Below are 23328 nucleotides of genomic sequence, written 5' to 3' on the forward strand. Positions count from 1 at the left end.
ATTAACACAACTATTTTTATACCACATCCAAAAATATATTATTTTAGCTTCAACTTGTGATATAAATCGTTCCATAACTCAAAAAAATGAAGTTAATAAAATTTTTTTTAATTTTGACGTTTTCGAACATAACCTAATTCAAGTTAATTCATTTTCAAAAACTTTTCTCTACAAACTTTTATTATTAACACATCAATTTTTAAATCATATCAGGAAATATCATCCTTTATCTTCAATTTGTGATATAAATCACTTCTATATTCGTACAAATAAATTCAAGGCGATTTTTTTAATTTTGGCATATTCGAGATTATTTTTTTTTAACTTTTTCTACAAATTTTTATTATTAACACAACTATTTTTATACCACATCCAAAAATATACTATTGTAGCTTAAACTTGTGATATAAATCGTTTCGTAACTCAAAAAAATGAAGTTAATACGATTTTTTTTAATTTGGACGTTTTCGAACATAACCTAATTCAAATTAATTCATTTTGAAGAACTCTTCTCTACAAACTTTTATTATTAACATATCAATTTTTAAATCATATCATGAAATACCATCCTTTATATTCAATTTGACTCAAATTCCCAAAAGCGCATAAAGCCAAGACAATTTATGTTCAACAAGATATTGCAAAACCGCATTCTTATGAAAACGATGCAGAATTGCTGGCCGAAGGATCAAGAGATGGATGGTGTATTAAATTCAAATCACAGCCACCGAATACTCCTGATTTGAATGTTTTAGACGTTGGCTTCTTCTATGCTATTCAGTCTTTGCAGCACCAAACATCGCCAAAAACTATGTGTATAAAAGTGAATTGTGTTTAATATTAATATATGTTTAAATTAAGTTACAAATTAAATTACTAATTTTAGAAATACAATAAAGCAGTTTTCAAAGTTTTGTATACCATAATTTGGGACATACTATGTCTCTTAAAAATACGGTCGATATAATTTTTTGAAAATTCCGCGAAATTTTTAATTTATAAATTTGTTAATTCGTCTCTAATAATTATTCCTGGAAATTTCAATAATATTATCTTATAGTTTCTGTCATATCAAAAAGTAGAATCTTTAAGCTTCAATTTAACATACACATTATATTATGATTCTTAAAATTAAGGAAGATGTAGTTTTTTGAAAATTCCGCGCAATATTTAATTTATAAATTTGTCAATTCTTCTTTAATAATAATTCCTGGAAATTTCAATACTGTTATCTTATAGTTTCTATATCATATCAAAAAGTAGAATCTTTAAGCTTCAATTTAACATACACATCATATTATGATTCTTAAAATTAAGGAAGATGTGATTTTTTGAAAATTCCGCGAAATATTTAATTTATAAATTTGTTAATTCTTCTTTAATAATAATTCCTGGAAATTTCAATAATGTTATCTTATAGTTTCTATATCATATCAAAAAGTAGAATGTTTAAGCTTCAATTTAACACACATATCATATTTTGATTCGTAAAAATACGGTAGATATGATTTTTTGAAAATTTCGCGAAATTTTTAATTTATAAATTTGTTAATTCTTCTCTAATAATAATTTCTGGAAATTTCAATAATGTTATCTTATAGTTTCTGTCATATCAAAAAGTAGAATCTTTAAGCTTCAATTTAACATACACATCATATTATGATTCTTAAAATTAAGAAAGATGTGATTTTTTGAAAATTCCGGGAAATTTTTAATTTATAAATTTGTTAATTCGTCTCTAATAATAATTCCTGGAAATTTCAATAATGTTATCTTATTGTTTCTATATCATATCAACAAGTAAAATGTTTAAGATACATATCATATTATGATTCGTAAAAATACGGTAGATACGATTTTTTGAAAATTTCGCGATTTTTTTAATTTGTAAATTTGACAATTTCTTTTTAATAACTCTTTCTTGGAAATTTCAATAATATTATTTTATAGTTTCTATATCATATCAAAAAGTAAAATGTTTAAACTTCAATTTATCATACATAATATATAAACAAAATTTAATTTAAAAAAATTGACTGTTATTCAACATAAAAGTTGATTTTTCTCAAAACCTTCAGTACTTTTTTGTATAGAAATTTCAATAATATCTTATTGTTTCTATATCATATCAAAAAGTAAAATGTTTAAGATACATATCATATTATGATTCGTAAAAATACGGCATATACGATTTTTTGAAAATTTCGCGATTTTTTTAATTTGTAAATTTGACAATTTCTTTTTAATAACTCTTTCTTGGAAATTTCAATAATATTATTTTATAGTTTCTATATCATATCAAAAAGTAAAATGTTTAAACTTCAATTTAACATACATAATATATAAATAAAATTTAATTTAAAAAAATTGACTATGTTATTCAACATAAAAGTTGATTTTTCTCAAAACCTTTAGTACTTTTTTGTGTAGAAATTTCAATAATATTATCTTATTGTTTCTACATCATATCAAAAAGTCAAATGTTTAAGATACATATCATATTATGATTCGTAAAAATACGGTAGATATGATTTTTTTAAAATTTCGCGATTTTTTTAATTTGTAAATTTGACAATTTCTTTTTACTATCTCTTTCTTGGAAATTTCAATAATATTATTTTATAGTTTCTATATCATATCAAAAAGTAAAATGTTTAAACTTCAATTTAACATACATAATATATAAATAAAATTTAATTTAAAAAAATTGACCATGTTATTCAACATAAAAGTTGATTTTTCTCAAAACTTTCAGTACTTTTTTGTGTAGAAATTTCAATAATATTATCTTATTGTTTCTATATCATATCAAAAGGTAAAATGTTTAAGATACATATCATATTATGATTCGTAAAAATACGGTAGATATGATTTTTTGAAAATTTCGCGATTTTTTTAATTTGTAAATTTGACAATTTCTTTTTAATAACTCTTTCTTGGAAATGTCAATAATATTATTTTATAGTTTCTATATCATATCAAAAAGTAAAATGTTTAAACTTCAATTTAACATACATAATATATAAATGAAATTTAATTTAAAAAAATTGACCATGTTATTCAAGATAAAAGTTGATTTTTCTCAAAAACGGTCAACTTTAGACCGTACTTTTTCCAGTGGCGTAGAAGTTGGGTTAAATTTCTTTAAATTATTAAATTTCAAGTATCTCGAAAATAGTGCATTTTAGAGGGTAAGTCGATAGAAATTTTTGGAAAAGCTATTACATCCTGAAGTCCTGCGCATATATTATGAAACACCCTGTATATATATATATACGTATACAAATTTTTTATTGCCTTGATACTAACACAATCAATTAATATTGAGAACGCAGTGCAAAAAATAAACATGATGTGAGATTTATCACGTAGAACGTAAAGAATGGTATCGATAGCCGTGAAAAAAACCGTATGTAATCGTTCGGTTATCGGTTTTGATAAACTAGGTCGAAGCGAATTGAACGGAACGACGTTATAAGATAAGTACGAGAGACGTTCGGGACCAAAGAGGCTATGAGCACCTCCAACTTGAAAAGTAAAGTTAGTAAAGTTGCGTGTAACAGAGGAGACTATCCTTATCTATCGAGCGAGAGAAGGATTCGGTGGGAGTCCGAGCCAAAGAGGTTTTAGATCTCGAAACTCGTACCACTCGAGCGTCTTTAGTGGTAAAGTCAACGTGGTGTGGACATGTGTCCATGTTCTTGGACGAACTCAAACAACCTTACGCTATGTAGTCAAGGTCGTAAGAGTAGACAAGTCGTTTTTTCAAAAAAATAACACAATCCAAGCAGTTTTGAGCAACTTTTTTTAGTTTTAAACATTGTTTTAATAGTTTTAATCAAGTTTTTGTTGTTGGTTGGTTAAAGAACATCTTTGGTGCAGTGATTTTTGCAAAAACCGTAGCAGATTCGTTTTTGTAATGGAAGGTCGGTGATTTTACGTCCCCACCATCGGGTCGACAATGTTGCGCTTTAGAAATTGTACCTGGTATGTTGGTTTTCTTAGAATTCGCTCTTTAAACCCGCCCGCTCAAACACATCTGTTTGCGTTTTATTACAAAACACCCCTAATTTTTAAAAAACCCTATTTTTAATTTAATAAATTAAAATGTTTCAACCCGAAAAGGTAACAACATAAATCTAGTTACACGTGGGATAAAAATGTTATTTGCTTGCAATGTAAATAATATTATCTCCACGGAGTAACTTGAGCTGTAAATATTTGTAAATTGTTCTAGATTGACGCGCATCAAGAATGAAACTTAATTTATTTGAATTATTTTTATTTCAGATGTGCCAAAATGTTGCATGTTTGTTCAGTGATACTCCTAATTTTACTAACCCAAGAGAGTTTATTAGCATCTCAACTTGGCGATTTAAACAACGATTATAGATTTATATCGTATAAAGGTAAGTCTTAATATACAGTGACACAGAAAAGTATACATTACACACCGTTTTGAGTAATTTATGGAAATTTGAAGTATAATATTTGAAATTGAAGAATTAGCGTGTTGAACAACATTTATTAATAATAATAATTAAAATTAATTTTTTAAACAAAAAAATTTTTGTATGAGAAATCGTTTATCTTCACTTCGCCGAGGTCGCTTGCGGCCGAGGCGCTAGGATTGAGTGAAATTTTTATTTTCAACTTATGAGAATAAGCAAATCAGAAATCTCAATATTACCGGCGATAAAATATGATGTAGGTAGAAGTAAAAACTTTTTGAGAAATACTAAAATGTTTAATTCAATTCAAGCAGACATGTTTCGAAACTAATGTTTCATCTTCAGTACTTAGAATATTATACAATATAATGGAAAAATATTATGTTAGTAGGTGGGGATCAGGAATAGATCTAAATCTCTTTTAACTTAATTTACAAATAAAAATTAAATTTAACAAAATCAAAAATTAAAAAACTTCAATAATATGCAAAACCAGACATTTGACATTCGAATAGTTTTGAGTAAAGCGCGAAAAACCTCTCATCGTCGTTTAAGTCGCTCAATCGACTTGGTATTTTAACCAAAAGTAGATAATACATTGACAGGTCTGTATGTGCTTTAAAGCGCAAGTCAGGCTTATAGTAAAAAAGTTATTTTGATTAAAAAAATGAGAATGTCTTGTTTTGCATCTAAGGCTTGAAAATCTCTGCTTCGTGAACTGCAAAGTTCTGGATTTGGCGTTTCTGTAAAAAGACACTAATAAAATTTGGAATTGCGATAAAAGAGATTTTAAAGAAGCTGATTTTATTGAAAAAAAGTACATAATTAGTTTCTTAGGTACAAATTTAAATTCGTAAGTCAGTATCTTCTTCATTATCAGAAAACACTAGTGTGTCATTCACATCCAGCTGAGTTTCCGAAGTGTTGGCTGGATTGTCTTGAAAGGCGTTTTTGAAGAACTCCAGACGTTCATCGTTTTCCCATTCTGCACCATAGTGTTTGGCTAGCAAAGAGGAAGTGCTTCTTATCTTGTCCGGTTTAAGGCTTCTGCCGGTATTCAGTGGTTGTAACTTGAAGTGTTTGAAATTTCTTACAGATGCTCTTAGCTATAGAAATATCGTTTTTGTAAAATGGTTCACCCCTGACAAGAACGGAACCATCGGTGGCCTTTGTAAAAATTATGCGTTTAGACGGTTGAAAGCGGAAATGCTTTTCCAGATCCAGGGCTCTTCTGAACTTTTTTCACGTCACTTTTCCAGTCGAAGATTGGGTAATCTTCGCCCATTCTAAGTACTGTAGCATACTCTTTAATTATCTTCAGGTGCATCTCTGGGTTAATTATGGTGGCACATTTTTTAATCTTCCTCTCGATTTGGCCAAAGACTCGATCTGAGTTCTATGAGTTGTATCTGAGGTGGAGAACAGCGCTTCAGCCAGTATTGGACCATACCGATCATCGAACTATTTTTATTTTGTCCTCCACACCGATCGCACACCAAACGCACTTGCTGTACCTCTTCATCAAAATTAAAGTTCTGCAATGAGTAAAAAACTGCAGAAACTATTTCATTTGAGCTTCTTTGGCGGTCCTTTTCTGTCCAAATAAATGATTTTACGTTTTCAGGAGTGAGTTTCGACTTTGAGTGCCCACTTACTACCGTCAAATTATATAAATTGACCTGCATACTAAAATAACAGGCTTGATCTGGAATTTTTGACAGTGGTAAGTTTTTCTGACAGTCATAGGAAAAAATTGCAGTTTTGGGATCGTTTAGCATTATGCCGTTATTTTTTCTTGAGGGTCGGTAATTTTTCTTAGTTTTTCTGAAAACTGCAGGCATTTTGAACATACATCAACCTTCGGAGATCCAAAGCCAATGTTGTATTGTCGTACAAAACTGTTTAACTTTTAGGGTTTCATCCATTCGGTCATTGTACATCTTCCATAATTTGACAATATTCAGCTCACATGGTAAGTATCGCCTAATAATTGTTTTATTACGTGCATAATGGGTCTCGCAGCAATTTAATCCCTCGATGAAATTCTTTATAGCTTGTCTTTTAGCAGCCGTTTTGTGTGATATTTGATCACCTCCTCTGTTTTCTGCTGGTAAACCTCCGGTCTGGTGATATCTGCTAAGTATTCTTTCAAGTCGGTTTTTTCCAATACCTAGTATAGCCACAAATGTTTTTTTGCACACAGGAATTGTCCCTTCGGAAGTTTTAATGCCTTTTAATCGCCTTTGGTTTACTACGAACATTTTCTTTAATTTTGGTACCCGGCCTTTTCGGCTTACTTGTGACGCAATGCTTCAATACAAACATATCTTGAAACAATTTATTTTTCTTTTGGTAAAAACCCTCATTGAATTTCCTTATTTCAGTCATAGTTAATAAACAACATTGCATTGTTTTTGTTCTATGCCTACAAGTGGGGAATTCAGGTAGATGTTGCCGAGAATAAATACAAAAGTAAAAGAACAAACATACCTCTTTGTTTTGGCTTTTTCACGCTTCCACTCTTGCTTATTTGCTATTCTCTTTCGCCCTTTGCCACGAGGACTTGGCTCAATGGTAATGTTGTTATCCATTTATTTTGTCACAGATAGTCAAAACATCAAATCATGCAGAAGCGAACAAAACTAACAGCTGCTTCAATGTCACGGCGATCACGTGACGTAATGCGAGAACTGGATAGGTTCAAACACAAACGTCTGCTTTAGCATCTAACTACTTGGCGCAAATGTCTGCTTTTGCATTTAAAGTGGAATTTATTATCGCAATAACTCGCTTAAATGTATTGTTACGCTCCTGGGGACCACAAAAATCGATTCCTTGCTAAATTTGCAATACAGATCCGTGTCTAACTAATTTTTGAAGAAAATGTCGAACGTCTGCTTTTGCATTTATACGCCTCATGTGATATGGTTGTCATAAAGAGAAGGATTATGGAATATTTAGAGGCAGAAGATCTCATAACCAAATATTTGCATGGATACATACAAGGCAGATCAACCACAACACCGTTACTAAATGTTATCCAAAAAATAGCAGATGGTTTTGACCAACAGAAATACACGCAAATAGCCTTTTGTGATCTCAGCAGGCTTTTGATCACAGAATTTTAAATTACATAAATATGGCTTCAAAGCTACTTCATATAATTTATTAGCCTCTTACCTGGATCAGAGAGAACAACAAGTGTATTGAAAAGGAATACACTCAGAATGGGCCTATACTTTTTCTGATATGTATATGAAGGGCTTAGTGTGAAACAATGACAAGTCAGATTTTTTTCAAATATGACTTTTGCTGCACCACAAATTCGTAGTAATGTGAATCGAATAATTTTAATATAATGAACAGTGAAATGAGTGATGTAGATTCTCCAGTCGATGATAGTGATATTGATAGAGATTATGTACCTAGTGATGCGGAAAAGGTAGATACAAAAGACTTTTTTCATTTATGTGGCATGTTATTGTATTGCCATTGTTAATTCTATGCAAGCAAATTGGGTTGTCAATGGGTGGCTAGTTTAGTACTGCTTTTTCAATATATAGAACGATGGTATAAAAGAATCAGATGGGGAAACCGGAAGCAGAACATTAAAACGGATTAGGGCTGATACTCCTGAACCTGCCCCTAGAAGTAGATTCAAACACCGAAAAGAAGACATATATCCACGATCAAAAAGAAAAATAAGAAGAAATCTGGGACAGCAGTATACTAGTGACAAAACCAAAAAGACTGTTGCAGCTCGGTAGTTAGGACCTCCTTGTGAGTGTAAAAAAAGATGTAGAGAGAAACTAGATGGTAATGAAAACCGTATTTTCAATGAATTTTGGAATTTGGGATCTCTTTGGATGCATTGCTATAGCAAAGAAAAAGAGATCTTACAAAACAAGGCAAAAACGACAAGAATCAAGTAGAACTTCCAATGCGATTTATTCTGTCAATGCTAATGGCCAAACAGTAAACGTGTGTAAAACCGAGTTTTTGAATGTTCACGGTCTGCAAAAATCAAAGGGTAGACTGAACAACATCGTTTCAAAGAAAATAAGAGGAACTCCTGTACCAGAAAAAGATAAACGTGGCCGACCCAATCAAATTAGTGACCAGCAAAAGCAGAGTGTTAGACAGCATATAGATTTAATACCTAAATACCAAAGTCACTATAGCAGGGCTGAAAATCTAGGGAAAGTATACCTTAACTGTGATATGACCATATCGCGTCTTTATTCTGAGTATTATGTTCCGTGGTGTCAACAACAACATATCAAACCTGTTCTGGAGCACACATATAGGCAGATATTTTGTACAGAATACAATGTTGGCTTTAAATTACCCAAATCCGACACTTGCAAAACTTGTGATCAACTTAACATCAGAATAGACTCTACAACAAAATTAAATGAAAATCAGGAATTGTCTCGGCTAAACATTGACCTGACGACACATAAAACTAAAGCGAAAGCAATTCAGGATTTGTTAAATAACACGACTCAAGAATCAAAAAACACCAATAATTGATTTCATTTGACTTACAACAGGCATTACCAATCCCGAAATTAACAACTTTGGCATTCATGATTGTACAAATGGCAAAGGGCACATGTTTCTCTGGACGGAAGATATAGCAAAAAGAGGAAGTGATGAAGTCGCTTCAATCCTCCTAAAATTTCTTATGACGAAGACCGAAATTGACCACCTAATTATATTTACAGATAATTGCCCAGAGCAAAATAAAAATAATAATAATAATGCCAGAAAATGTGAAGGCACTTTCCATTTGTCTCTATGCAAATGACACGTCTGTTATCAACCAAGGAAATGATATTCAGCAACTTAAAAATAAAACAAAACGAACAAAATGAAATTAAATGCAGAAAAACCAATTTCTCTACAAAAAGAGACAAAGACACTGAAATTCAAAAGATAAATTTTCTATTCGGACCATGTAACAAACTTAAAAAGAAAATTATCAAATTCAATATACTGTATAAAGGTTATATCTAAAAATTTACCGACAAATGAAACAAAAAGCGTCTACTTCGCTTATTTTCACAGCATGGCAACGTATGGCATATCTATCTGGGGAAGGTCAAATGATATGTACGACATATTTAAAATGCAAAAGATTGCTTGACTATATAGGAAGTTGCCGAACATTTTTTAAAACCTTAAAAATACCAACTATCCCAGGTTGTTGCATACTTACCTGCCTAGTTAATGACCATACGAAGAAAGACACATTGCCAAAGAACGAAGATCTACATATCTACAACACGCGTCATGGAAGTAGTCTGTTAATACCATATCTAATTATATATCGGTCAAATTGTACAATGCATTGCCATCAAAAATAAAAGAGTTGAATAACAAAAGGTTCAAACAGACAGTTAAACGAGTATTATTGGAAAAAGAGTATTATTCAATTAAGGAATACCTTGCAGACAAGAACTTTCCTAGTATATAAATACTGGGTTGTAAGGAAGGATATGTAATATTTTGAGTCTTACGAACAAAACTATTATTATTATTATTATCAAAGATGATGTATTGGAGCGCAAGTATAACATTTGTAAAGTAACCCAAATGTTAAAATACAAAACAAAAGCTCTTCTTTTATACATCTTGTATTTTGCACCGTTAGGGCGCATATTAGGAATGCGTGTCAAAATCGAAGAGTACTTAATAGCTTACTGCCACAAAAATCGGAAATGTGTTAAATGTGCTGGTGAACACTGGACCAGCGAATGCACTAAAGCCAAAGAAATCCTGGCTAAATGTTTCAACTGTGGAGAAAATCATCCACAAGCCATCAGGAATAAGAAAACAGTAAATTCAAATTTATACTTGGAGGAGACTTTAATGCAAAACATATGTCTTGAGGTTCTCGCTTGACAAATACAAAAGGAAAAGAACTGAACCATGCAATAGAGGCCCTAAATTGTGAGGTGCTCTCCACTGGGAAGCCAACTTACTGGCCAACAGATAGAAGTAAAATTCAGCAATCAAGAAAAAGTTAATTTGTTTGCTGAACATCTGAAAGAAACTTTTACATCAGACTATGCTAAATAGTGTCCCTAGCGTAATTCAAAGTGATCAGCAGAATGAAAGAGCTGTATTATGAAATACAAAAACTAAATATAAAGAAATCAGTAGGCTATGACCTAATTAATGGAGAAACATTGAAATATCTACCAAAACGGGCGATTACAAACTATTACACATAATTAATGCTGCTTTTAAACAGAAATACTTCCCAAGCATATGGAAAGTTTCTGAAATAATAATAATACCAAAACCTGGTAAACCCCCCACAGATGTTACATCATATAGGCCAATCTCATTATTACCCTTACTATGAAAACTGCTTGAAAAATTATTACTAAAAACACTAAAACCTGTCATAGAAGAAAAAGCCCAACACATCAATTTGGGTTTCGGAATAAATATGCAACAATAGACCAAGTGCAGAAAATAACGAATACTATTAAAATAGCAATGGAAGAAAATAAAGTCTGCTCCGCCGTATTTCTGGATGTTGCACAAGCTTTCGACAAAGTCTAGTTAGATGGTTTAAATTACAAATTAGACCAAATACTACCATCAGCGTATAGTCAACAATTAAAATCGTATCTTTCTGATCAATATTTTAGAGTAAAATACGAAAACGCTTATTCACCACTACATGAAATACGAACCGGAGTTCCTCAAAGAAGTAATAATAATAATAAATTGTTTATTGAGCCAGAAATAATGATAACAAGAACAAGATACAGAATTATTTGAACAGTAACAAAAAAAATATGAATATAATTAATAAGGCAAAATAAAATAATCCTTACAACTAAAATAAATAAAAAAGTATTCAAATTACAATGGCTCAAATGGTACAAGAACAGAAAAGGTAGCAACACTACCACTGATTTTAACTTGTACCAAGAGAAACAAAAACAAAAAAAAAACAAAATCGTATACTGAGTAGAATTTAAAAAAAAACAAAAAATCATTGTCTTGCTGAAACAGCCAACACCGACCCATGTTTCTGCGTGGCCAGGGAAACATGTCATCTTCCAGACCGTCCCTGTACTTCTGGCGGTTCATGGTGCCCGTAATGCGAACCAGAGGGCCGGTGATAGCAGCGCTGAAACACTCCCACACCATGGCAGAACCTAATTCCATCAGATCCAACTCCTGTAGACCTTAGGTTCCATAAAATCTGCTGGATACACTCAGTAGAGACCTCACTAAATGCAAACATGGACAAAGCAGGACGCATCATATTATTGTTATAAAAAGCAAAAAGATCAGTAATAGGAGTAACCAAGGAATCATGTACACTGTTACTAAAAAATGTATTGATAACATTAGGATCTGACAAATGAGAATGCAACGAAATAGCAGAAGATACATTTTACCTTTTTTTCCGGCGAATAGCACCCGTAACATAATTTCGTAGAGTATTCTGTAGAGTAATATTGAAAACTCTGCTGACTCCTAATCCTGTTATACTTAGCAAATGCTTCATTCCTTCGTTTAATCATTTGCCTGGCATTCCAAGTGATCCATAGCAAAGCACAAGTGTATTTGGCCCAAGACTATACTTACATAAACTTTACTTATAAGGAAGTAAACTATGTTCCAGTACACATAAATAGCAATGCAACCCGCAAAATATCTTGGTATGACGCTGGAGAAAGTTGATATCAAATTTAGACACCTATATTGGCTTATTGGCAGAAAATCAACGCTATCACTAAGTAACAAGTTGCTAATATATAAGCAAGTATTAAAACCAAAATGGACATACAATATATCTTCTTAAATCCTTGTACGTAGTAGAAACTCTAAATGGGACTCCATCTTATGCTAATAATCAAGCGATGGCAATATCTAAGGAGTTACTGTCTTAATTGGGATCAATAAGGAAGTACTTGATTTGGCAAAATTGACAAAAATTGGGAAAAAAAGGTAACAAATGAGTTAGGTTGGGTTAGTTTTGGTATCAATTGGTAGCAAATGGCTGAGTTGGTTATAAACAGTAAATAAGTGTTTAATAATAAATCATTGAATTAAAGTTTGTGTTTATAAAGTATCAGACCCAGCGTCTCGCCCGCAAGCGACCTCGGCGAAGTTTACTTTCCAAGACATCAAGAGAACGATTTCATGTAAAAAAAAGTAATGGTGGCCCCACAAAATATTAATACTATGTTTTTGGGGTCCTGCTTATAAATATAATTAAGCGTATAATTAACTGTGTTTAAATAAATGTTGAACACACGCAATTTATTCTGCAGTTGTTTTATAAAATACTCAAAACGGAGTTTTACCGGGATGTATGTTAATTAATATCAGTATTTTTATTGCATTACGTGTTTTGTGTATTGCAGTACCAATATTGTGATATTGGTTGCATACTTGCAATGATGACGCCGGGTACGATAATTAATTATCACACTGTATACTTTTCTGTGTCACTGTACGTTAAAAAAATTAATCGTTTCTTTATATTTGACAAACATAATTCGGGTTTATCTCCCGATTATAAACATATCAAAAACGCGTCGAGTTTGAGTATTTACTTAAAAATTTTTGAGGTGAAAAACTACTTTCGATAAGACTTATCTTGTTTATACCGTCCGTAAACACCTTTATTTTATATAATTTTTTAAAAATTTATTTTAAATTCACAATAAGCAAGGTTGTTATCAGCATAATTTATGATTTGACCGTAAAAAAGAGCTTGGCTAATCGTAATTCAATGACCTATTGTGTTATGCGCTTGATAATAAGTCCAAGACAAACATTCTTAGGAATTTATTTTTTTTTAGATCTGAAGGAATCTTCATCGAAATTTTCGAAGAAAGGGGTTACTTCTTATTCGCAATTATTATTTGATATATCAAGGAGCCAATTAATAGTCGGGGCTAGAGACACATTACTCCGGTTAGAGTTACAAAATTTAACTTTAACTGAAGACGCAACTTGGACATCTTCCGAAGATAAAATTCAAGCTTGTGTCACTAAAGGACAATCGGAAGAAGATTGCCACAATTTTATAAAAGTCTTAGTGACCAATGGTAAGCATTTATTTGCTTGCGGAACCGATTCTTTTGCACCAGGATGTACTTGGAGAGAAATCGATAATATAAATAACGTTATTGAAAGAGTCGACGGCAAAGCAAAATGCCCATACAATCCTCACGCACATATTTCCGCTTTAATGACGGAAAAAGGAGAATTTTACGTTGGAGCTCCAACGGATTTCGCAGGATCCGATTACGCAATTTATAGAAGTATAACGCATTTAAATAGTTTACGCACAGAACAATATAACAGTTTGTGGTTAAACGAGCCCCAATTCGTCTCCTCATTTGAAACTGACAAATTTATTTATTTTATATTTCGCGAAGCAGCTGTTGAATACATAAATTGCGGAAAAGCAATCTATTCGCGAATCGCTAGAGTTTGTAAAAATGATAACGGAGGTAAATTACTTCGAAGAGATAATTGGACGACGTTTCTAAAGGCTCGTTTAAATTGTTCGATACCCGGGGAGTACCCTTTTTATTTCAACGAAATTCAAAGCGCCTCTTACGTACCGGAAGAGGGATTAGTTTATGCAACATTTTCAACCCCGCAAAATGGCATAGGTGGTTCAGCAATATGTGCTTTTAATTTAACGGCCATCGAGGCGACTTTTATGGGCCCCTTTAAATACCAAGAGCACTCAAACAGCACGTGGGAGAAACGCCCATCAAATTATCAAAACCATTTTGAGTGTCGCGACTCCGAACATAGTCCAGATTTTATTGGTAGCTCGAAATATCAATTTATGGACGGCGCCGTACACCCCTCAACGCAAAAACCAATTCACGTAGCAGAATTAGAAGTTTATAATCACTTAACAGTTGACGTCTTGGCGACGAGACTTCACGTAAACGTCCACGTGATATACGTGGCAACTTCGGAAGGTTATATTAAAAAAATTTCTGTTTTGCCACGTACGATGGAACCGTGCGTTATCGAAATTTGGCAACCAGTTCGACATTCTAGCGTACCAATTTTAAGGATGCAATATTTAAAAGAAACAAACTCCGTTTATGTGGGGACTGAGGATAAATTACTTATGATTCCAACGAGTCATTGCGGTAGACATAGATCCAGGGATAGTTGTATCAACGCTATGGATCCTTATTGCGGCTGGAATGATGTATCTGAGAAGTGTACAAGCGCTCCAAATAGGGATCCCTTAACGAAATATTGGTACCAAAGTGTTACTTCATGTCCAGTTTTAAATGCCAAAATTGATGGAGGTAAATCAATTAATTAAATTTATATTAATTTCTTTTTTAATAAGTTTTTCCTGGAAATTTTAATAAGTAGAATCTTTAAGCTTCAATTTAACATATTTATTATATCAAGATTCTTAAAAATACAGTTGATATGATTTCTTCTTTAACACTAGAATTACCAAAAGTTGTTATATACCTATTTCTACCAACCCGGTCATTTTGACCGGTTTGATATTTAGTTGACAAAATATAAAAATTCAAAGAAAAGTTTTAAATATAAGAAAATAAGTTTCATTATAATATTGCAGGTACATGATATACAGGGTGTTCCGGTGACTCGGGGAATAAAATTAATCTCATATACTAGAGCAAAAATGATGACGATTGGTGAAAAAAATTTATTATAAAAGTCTTCAAATGGCCAAGATATGGGCCATCAAAGTTCAAAAATTTTAACACATTTTTCTAAATATTTTCAATTCCATTTACGGTAGAGCGTTGAAATTTGGTACAGGGTAAACAAATATCAAGCAAAATCATTGAACCAATTTTGACTTTGATCGGGCGGCGGCAACCATGCTATACAGAGAGTCCCTAAAATTTGTTTGCTCAGAACTTTTTTGTTCGCTCGTAACCCTACATTTATTTTTGCAGTTTCTAATAGAAAATTTATTTTAGAAGCTTTTATCACTCTTAGATAATATTGATAAAAATCGCCGTTTTCGTGTTAAATGCAAAAATGGTAGGCTCCCATTACAATAACACTAAAAAAAAGTCTAAGTCTGCCATGACAATTAACAAACGAATTCATTGACAGTTGCAAACACGCTTAGTCGTTTAAACAAATACTAAAAACCTTGTAGTGTTCGAAATGGAAAAATACACGTTTGGAGAACAAACCGATATGCTTTTAACATTGGGTGAATGTCTTGGAAATTCCGTAGCAGCCGCTAACCGTTATCGGCAAAAATTCCCGAATCGTAGAACCCCCAACAGAAAAACGTTTTCTCGAATTGAAGCCCAATTAAGAGAAAATGGATCACTAAAACATATCTTTTTGAACAACGGCAACCCTAGATCTGTTCGAACTGCTCATTTGGAAGAGTTAATTTTAGAACATGCAGAAGAAAATAGTACCGCGATTTGGAACGTCAAAAACGACTGTGTGGCGTATTCTTCGAGAGCAGCAGCTTTACCCATTTCACTGCTGTAAGGTTCAGGAAGTACAGCTTACCAGCATTAGCCAGAAAATGCAACAGAAAATACAAATTGATAATCAGTTTTTAGAAAAAATACTTTTCACCGATGAACCCACTTTTTCTAAAGATGAAAAAATCCAAAATTTTTCAAAACTTGGAAATCTCAATGGAGATTTTCTCTCAATGTTTGGGCTGGGATTGTGGGGGATGTCATTGTTGGTTCCGTTTTCTTGCCGTCAAGACTTGATGGCCCTACATAGCATCAACATTTGGAAGGATTGGACGAGTTCTTAGGTGACGTTCCGTTAAATACCAGAAGGGACATGTGGTATTTACATGATGGTGCCCCTGCGCACAGCACAAATGCAGTGAAGAAATTTCTAGGGAACCGTTTCCCGGGACGGAGGAGCGGAAGCATCGATAACTTGGCCCTCCCAGTCACCAGACCTTACACCTATGGACTTTTATTTATGGGGGCGAGTTAAATCAATCAGCTCAGGCTACGAATCGTCGATTCATTCGACCAAATTCGAACGGAGATAAATGTACTGCCTAGAGTACGATTTAAATTAAGGCGACGCTATCAGGCATGTATTGATGCTAACGGAGGTCTTTTTGAACATTTCCTATAGTATTTTTTATTACTTGTCTTGTTATTTTATGTATTTGTTTTATTTTTCCTGTTAGCGTTGTCGTTAAAATTAAATTTATTGTTTTGTATTATCTTTTATTAAATCAACTAAAACAAATTAAAAAGGGATTTACCTAATCTACACTTGGCAATGTTACATACATAATATTTATGACGGCTCAATTCGATTTGCACTTGTCATGGCCGACTTAGTTTTTTTTTTTATTGTTATTGAAATCGGAACCTAACATATTTGCATTTAACACGAAAACGGTGATTTTTATCAATATTATCTAAGAGTAATAAAGGTTTCTAAAATAAATTTTCTATTAGAAACTGTAAAAATAAATGTAGGGTTACGATCGAATAAAAAACTTCTGAGCAAACAAATTTTAGGAACAACCTGTATAGCATTGTTCCCGCGGACCGATCCAACTTATAAATTGCCTAATGGTTTTACGTGATATTAGTTTATACTGTACCAAATTTCAGCACATTACCATAAATAGTGTTTAAGAAATTTAGAAAAATGTGTTACAATTTCATAACTTTGATGGCCTGTATCTTCGAAATTTGAGGACTTTTACTAATTTTTTTTACACGACTCGTCATCATTTTCACTCTAGTATATGTGGTTAAATTTGTTCCCCGAGTCACCGAAACACCCTGTATACATCTATTTACATAAAAAGTAGTAACATTATTTGATTTTTATTTAGGTTTAGTTATTATTTAGATCACTACAATTTTTACATAGATTTTTTTTTTAATATACATTCACCACAAACATGTTTTTTACAACCAGCACATATATTCATAGTTTTCTTTTCATTGCAAAAACCTACTTGGCGAGTTTTTCTTATATTAGAACTTTCAGGGCTCTTCAAGATGTCATTTAGGTTTTCCTGTTCTGATGGATCTTTATACTCTGCGGAAAGTTCTTCTGCTAATTGAAACAAAAAAATTTTTCGCGATATATTTTCGTCGGTTGTTTCGTTGTACAAAACCCATGCATTTATTTCCGCTAAGTCGAGAATGTTAAAAAATACTTGAAGAGGCAATCTTCTACATCTGAGTAATATGACTATCTTGTGTGTACTCGTACTCATGACGTATTGTTCAGAAGTTTTCATGTTGTTTTCATATTGAAGATGTCAAAAAAAAAACGGCCGGTCAAAATGACCTCGGTCGGTATATATAGGTATATCACATACGTATATCATAAAAATGAAAGTGAGAAATCAAAATAATATAGAATTTTATTAAATACATAAAATTAGAAAAAGTCGTAATATTATCATAAAATATTAAATGAAATTTTCAATATTATCTTATAGTTTTTATGTCATATCATAAACTAGAATATTTAAGCTTCAATTTAACATATTTATTATATCAAGATTCTTAAAAACTGTTAAAATGATTTTTTGAAAATTTCGGATTATTTTTTATGTATAAATTTGACAATTTCTACGTTAATAATTTTTTTCCTGGAAATTTCAATAATATTATCTTATAGTTTTTATGTCATATCATAAACTAAAATCTTCAAGCTACAATTTAACATACATATCATATTATAATTCTTAAAAATACAACCGATATGATTTTTTGAAAATTTCGCGTTTTTTTATTTATAAATTTGACAATTTCTTCATTAATAATTTTTTCTTGGAAATTTTAATAATATTATCTTATAGTTTTTATATCATATCATAAACTAGAATCTGCAAACTACAGTTTAACATACATATCATATCATAATTCTTAAAAATACAATCGATATGATTTTTTGAAAATTCCGCGTTTTTTTATTTATAAATTTGACAATTTCTTCATTATTAATTTTTTCTTGGAAATTTCAATAATATTATCTTATAGTTTTTATATCATATCATAAACTAGAATCTGCAAACTACAGTTTAACATACATATCATATCATAATTCTTAAAAATACAACCGATATGATTTTTTGAAAATTTCAATAATATTATCTTATAATCTTTAAGCTTCTATAATCTTAACATATATATCACATATCGAAATTCTTAAAAGTATAGCCCATATGATTTTTTTTAATTTCGCGTTTTTTTAAATTACAAATTTGACAAATTCTTCTTCAATAACTTTTTCTTGAAAATTTCAATAATATTATCTTATAGTTTTTATATCATATCATTAACTAGAATCTTCAAGCTATAATTTAACATACATATCATTTCATGATTCTTAAGAATACGGGCGATATGATTTTTTGAAAATTCTCGTTATTTTCTATTTATAAATTTAACAATTTCGTATTTAATAATTTTTTCCTGGAAATAATAATATTATCTTTTAGTTTTTATATCATATCATAAAGCAGAATATTTAAGCTTCAATTTAACATATTTATTATATCAAGATTCTTAAAAATACAGTTGATCTGATTTTTTGAAAATTTCGGATTATTTTTTATGAATAAATTTGACAATTTCTACTTTAATAATTTTTTCCTAGACATTTTAATAATATTACCTTTTAGTTTTTATATCATATCATAAACTAGAATCATCAAGCTACAATTAAACATACATATCATTTCATGATTCTTAAAAATACAGACGATATGATTTTTTGAAAATTCTCGTTATTTTTTATTTGACAATTTCGTATTTAATAATTTTTTCCTGGAAATTTTAATAATATTTTCTTATAGTTTTTATATCATATCATAAAATAGAATCTTTAAGCTTCAATTTAGCATATTTATTATATCAAGATTTTTAAAAACACAGTTGATATGATTTTTTGAAAATTTCGGATTATTTCTTATATGTAAATTTGACAATTTCTACTTTAATAATTTATTCTTGGAAATTTCAATAATATTATATTATAATCTTTATATTATATCATAAATTAGAATCATCAAACTAAAATTTAACATACATATCATTTCATGATTCTTAAAAATACAGACGATATAATTTTTTGAAAATTCTCGTTATTTTTTATGTGACAATTTCGTATTTAATAATTTTTTCCTGGAAATTTTAATAATATTTTCTTATAGTTTTTATATTATATCATAAAATAGAATCTTTAAGCTTCAATTTAACATATTTATTATATCAAGATTCTTAAAAACACAGTTGATATGATTTTTTGAAAATTTCGGATTATTTTTTATGAATAAATTTGACAATTTCTACTTCAATAATTTTTTTTTGAAAATTTCTATAACATTATCTTATAGTTTTTATATCATATCATTAACTAGAATCTTCAAACTACAATTTAACATACATATCATTTCATGATTCTTAAAAATACAGACGATATGATTTTTTTAAAATTCTCGTTATTTTCTATTTGACAACTTCGTATTTAATAATTTTTTCCTGGAAATTTTAATAATATTTTCTTATAGTTTTTATATCATATCATAAAATAGAATCTTTAAGCTTCAATTTAACATATTTATTATATCAAGATTCTTAAAAATACAGTTGATATGATTTTTTGAAAATTTCGGATTATTTTTTATGAATAAATTTAACAATTTCTACTTTAATAATTTTTGCTTGAAAATTTCAATAATATTATCTTATAGTTTTTATATCATATCATTAACTAGAATCTTCAAACTACAATTTAACATACATATCATTTCAAGATTCTTAAAAACACAGTTGATATGATTTTTTGAAAATGTTCGTTATTTTTTATTTGACAATTTCGTATTTAATAATTTTTTCCTGGAAATTTTAATAATATTTTCTTATAGTTTTTATATCATATCATAAAATAGAATCTTTAAGCTTCAATTTAACATATTTATTATATCAAGATTCTTAAAAACACAGTTGATTTGATTTTTTGAAAATTTCGGATTATTTTTTATGTATAAATTTGGCAATTTCTTCTTTAATAATTTTTTCTTGAAAATTTCAATAATATTATCTTATAGTTTTTATATCATATCATTAACTAGAATCTTCAAACTACAATTTAACATACATATCATTTCAAGATTCTTAAAAACACAGTTGATATGATTTTTTGAAAATTTTCGTTATTTTTTATTTGACAATTTCGTATTTAATAATTTTTTCCTGGAAATTTTAATAATATTTTCTTATAGTTTTTATATCATATCATAAAATAGAATCTTTAAGCTTTAATTTAACATATTTATTATATCAAGATTCTTAAAAACACAGTTGATTTGATTTTTTGAAAATTTCGGAGTATTTTTTATGTATAAATTTGACAATTTCTACTTTAATAATTTTTTCTTGGAAATTTCAATAATATTATCTTATAATCTTTATATCATATCATAAACTAAAATCTTTAAGCTTCAATTTAACATATATATCATATCGAAATTCTTAAAAGTGAATATATATGATTTTTTTTAATTTAACGTTTTTTTAAATTATAAATTTGACAAATTTTTCTTTAATAATTTTTTCTTGGAAATTTCAATAATATTATCTTATAGTTTTTATATCATATCATTAACTAGAATCTTCACTGTATACTAATTATTTTGTTATGATTAGGTTGGAGCAGTTGGTATGATTGGTCAAAATGTGCTCATATTTCTGATCCAGAATCGTCTGGGTCTGATCGTTACTCAAATTCGCAAGGTGATGGTTGTTTATGCAGAATTCGAATGTGCAATAATCCGTCCCCACAAAACGGGGGAGTAAACTGCTTCGGCCCAGCCATACAAGTTATAAACTGCACCGTCCATGGAGGTTGGACTTCGTGGTCGGCATGGTCTGAATGTTCGGCAACATGCGGAAACGCAATTAAAACGAAAACCAGGACTTGTACGAATCCATCTCCAGCTCATGGCGGCCGCGTTTGCGTTGGGCAAGATAGATCGGAAATTCTATGCACGGGAATCCCACCGTGTCCGGTAGCCACACCTCCACCTCGCGATGGAGGTTGGAGTTCTTGGAGCAGTTGGACAAGTTGTTCCAGTTCGTGTGGAAGAGGTTTTCGAAGGCGTATGAGGGAATGTAACGAACCAACGCCTTCAAATGGCGGTCAAGATTGTTCTGGCACTTACGTAGAGTATGAAGAATGCGATATGGGCCCATGTGATGAAAGTATCGAGTTAAAAAAAATAAGCCAATGGTCCCAATGGTTTCCCTTAAACGGCAGCGAATATTCTAGGATCGTGCGAAGGTTTAGATATGTTTGTAAAGCACCCGTTAAGGATGTTTCGCAAATTAAATTGACCATGCATAAGGAAGATAAATTATGTACAAACAATCAATGTTCGAAGCAAAATCGTGATATTGCTAGGTGGAGTTCTTGGAGCCCTTGGTCGCCATGCTCGACAACTTGCGATAAAGGTTATCAGAAGCGGATTAGATACTGCGAAGGGCCTGGGAAATGCAGAGGAAAATCAACCGAAAAGAAAACTTGTGTTAACCTTCAACAATGTGGCTCAAAATGGAGTTGTTGGACAGATTGGTCCGTTTGTAGCGTTACGTGCGGATGGGGAATACGTACAAGACATAGAACGTGTTTGGGAAATTCTTGTAGTGGACATAGTCAAGAACAAGAACCTTGCGAACAACAACCATGCAGTTGTAAGTTAAATTTCATTTAAAAGTAAATAAAACATCAAATTTTTTGTATTTCCAGCTTTATTAGGTTGGAGTAATTGGACTTCTTGGTCAGCTTGTGATTTAAACGGTTTTCAACATCGGGTGAGACAATGTAAAAGCGCAAGTCGAAGTCCAAACGTCTGCCAAGGAGCTGATAAAGAAACAAGAATATGTCTTAGTCATTTCGAAATAGGAAATGATATTCCTCAGATGGCGAGTTGCGAGGAACTCTCGATGGCAAGTGGTTACGCGTTGGGATGTGTATTACTTGGCATGGTTATTGGAGTAATTGCGACTGTAATGATCCGATTTGGATACGTAATTTATATAAAAAAGAAAAACCGAATACCAAGTTCGCCTCACTATATGAACACAAAACCAAATTCGTACGTTCCCGTGCCGCTTAAAGAACGACCAAGCAAAAAGACTTTACCCTCAACATCCGCGATATTAAATAATCTTAACGGTACTCTTAAGTCGGCTAAAATGAACGATTACGAGGCTACATCCCCGAAAAGAAACAGCCACAACCTCAACAATGCAATTACAAAAAGTGACAAATCGTATTACGAATAGATTTTTGATGAACTGTGATACTTTTCAATCGATCAATCTTAGTCTCATTTATTCCATTTCATTTTTTGCGCAGTTCATTTTAAAATTGTGTTAAATTAAGCTCGACAATCGTTCGTTATATAGCTTTATATAGAATGCCATATTAACAAAACCCGTTTTGTTAAGATTAAAACTATCTTTTATTAACCAAATGTAAAGTTAATGTTTTTTATAAATCTTTATACGACCATTGTTTATACTAAGACATGTTTATTATTATAAATGTTATTACTCATATTGAGTAGATAGATTTGTTATGGAATAAATTTATATTTTAAGTTCTTCTTCTTATTCTTTATATGTAGGGAAATTACTAAACTAAATTAAACGCCCAAAAAGAATATGATTTAAGCCAAACTAATATGATGCAAATATGACGGGAACAACCCATGACCCACTCTTAATCTACATATTGCAATAAAATATTTATATTAATTTTGGCTATACCATTGAACTATGGTGTTTTCTAAAAATTAAAAAAATATAAAAACTGAAACTTGATCAAAAAATAAACA

The 23328-nt window shown here is 30.7% G+C and overlaps 1 protein-coding gene across 1 annotated transcript; it reads left to right on the top strand.

Annotated features, from left to right (window-relative positions):
* Positions 1-3481: 3481 nt before the first annotated feature.
* Positions 3482-23094, top strand: LOC111423155 (Semaphorin 5c). The gene is made up of 5 exons (XM_023056402.2): positions 3482-3987; positions 4291-4409; positions 13292-14776; positions 21137-22180; positions 22236-23094. Exons 2-5 carry the CDS (start codon positions 4301-4303, stop codon positions 22772-22774), a joined length of 3177 nt encoding a protein of 1058 aa, XP_022912170.1. The 5' UTR covers positions 3482-3987; positions 4291-4300; the 3' UTR covers positions 22775-23094.
* Positions 23095-23328: the final 234 nt, after the last annotated feature.

This window comes from Onthophagus taurus, chromosome 8 (assembly GCF_036711975.1).
Source record: "Onthophagus taurus isolate NC chromosome 8, IU_Otau_3.0, whole genome shotgun sequence".
NCBI classification, from domain to species: Eukaryota; Metazoa; Arthropoda; class Insecta; order Coleoptera; family Scarabaeidae; genus Onthophagus; species Onthophagus taurus.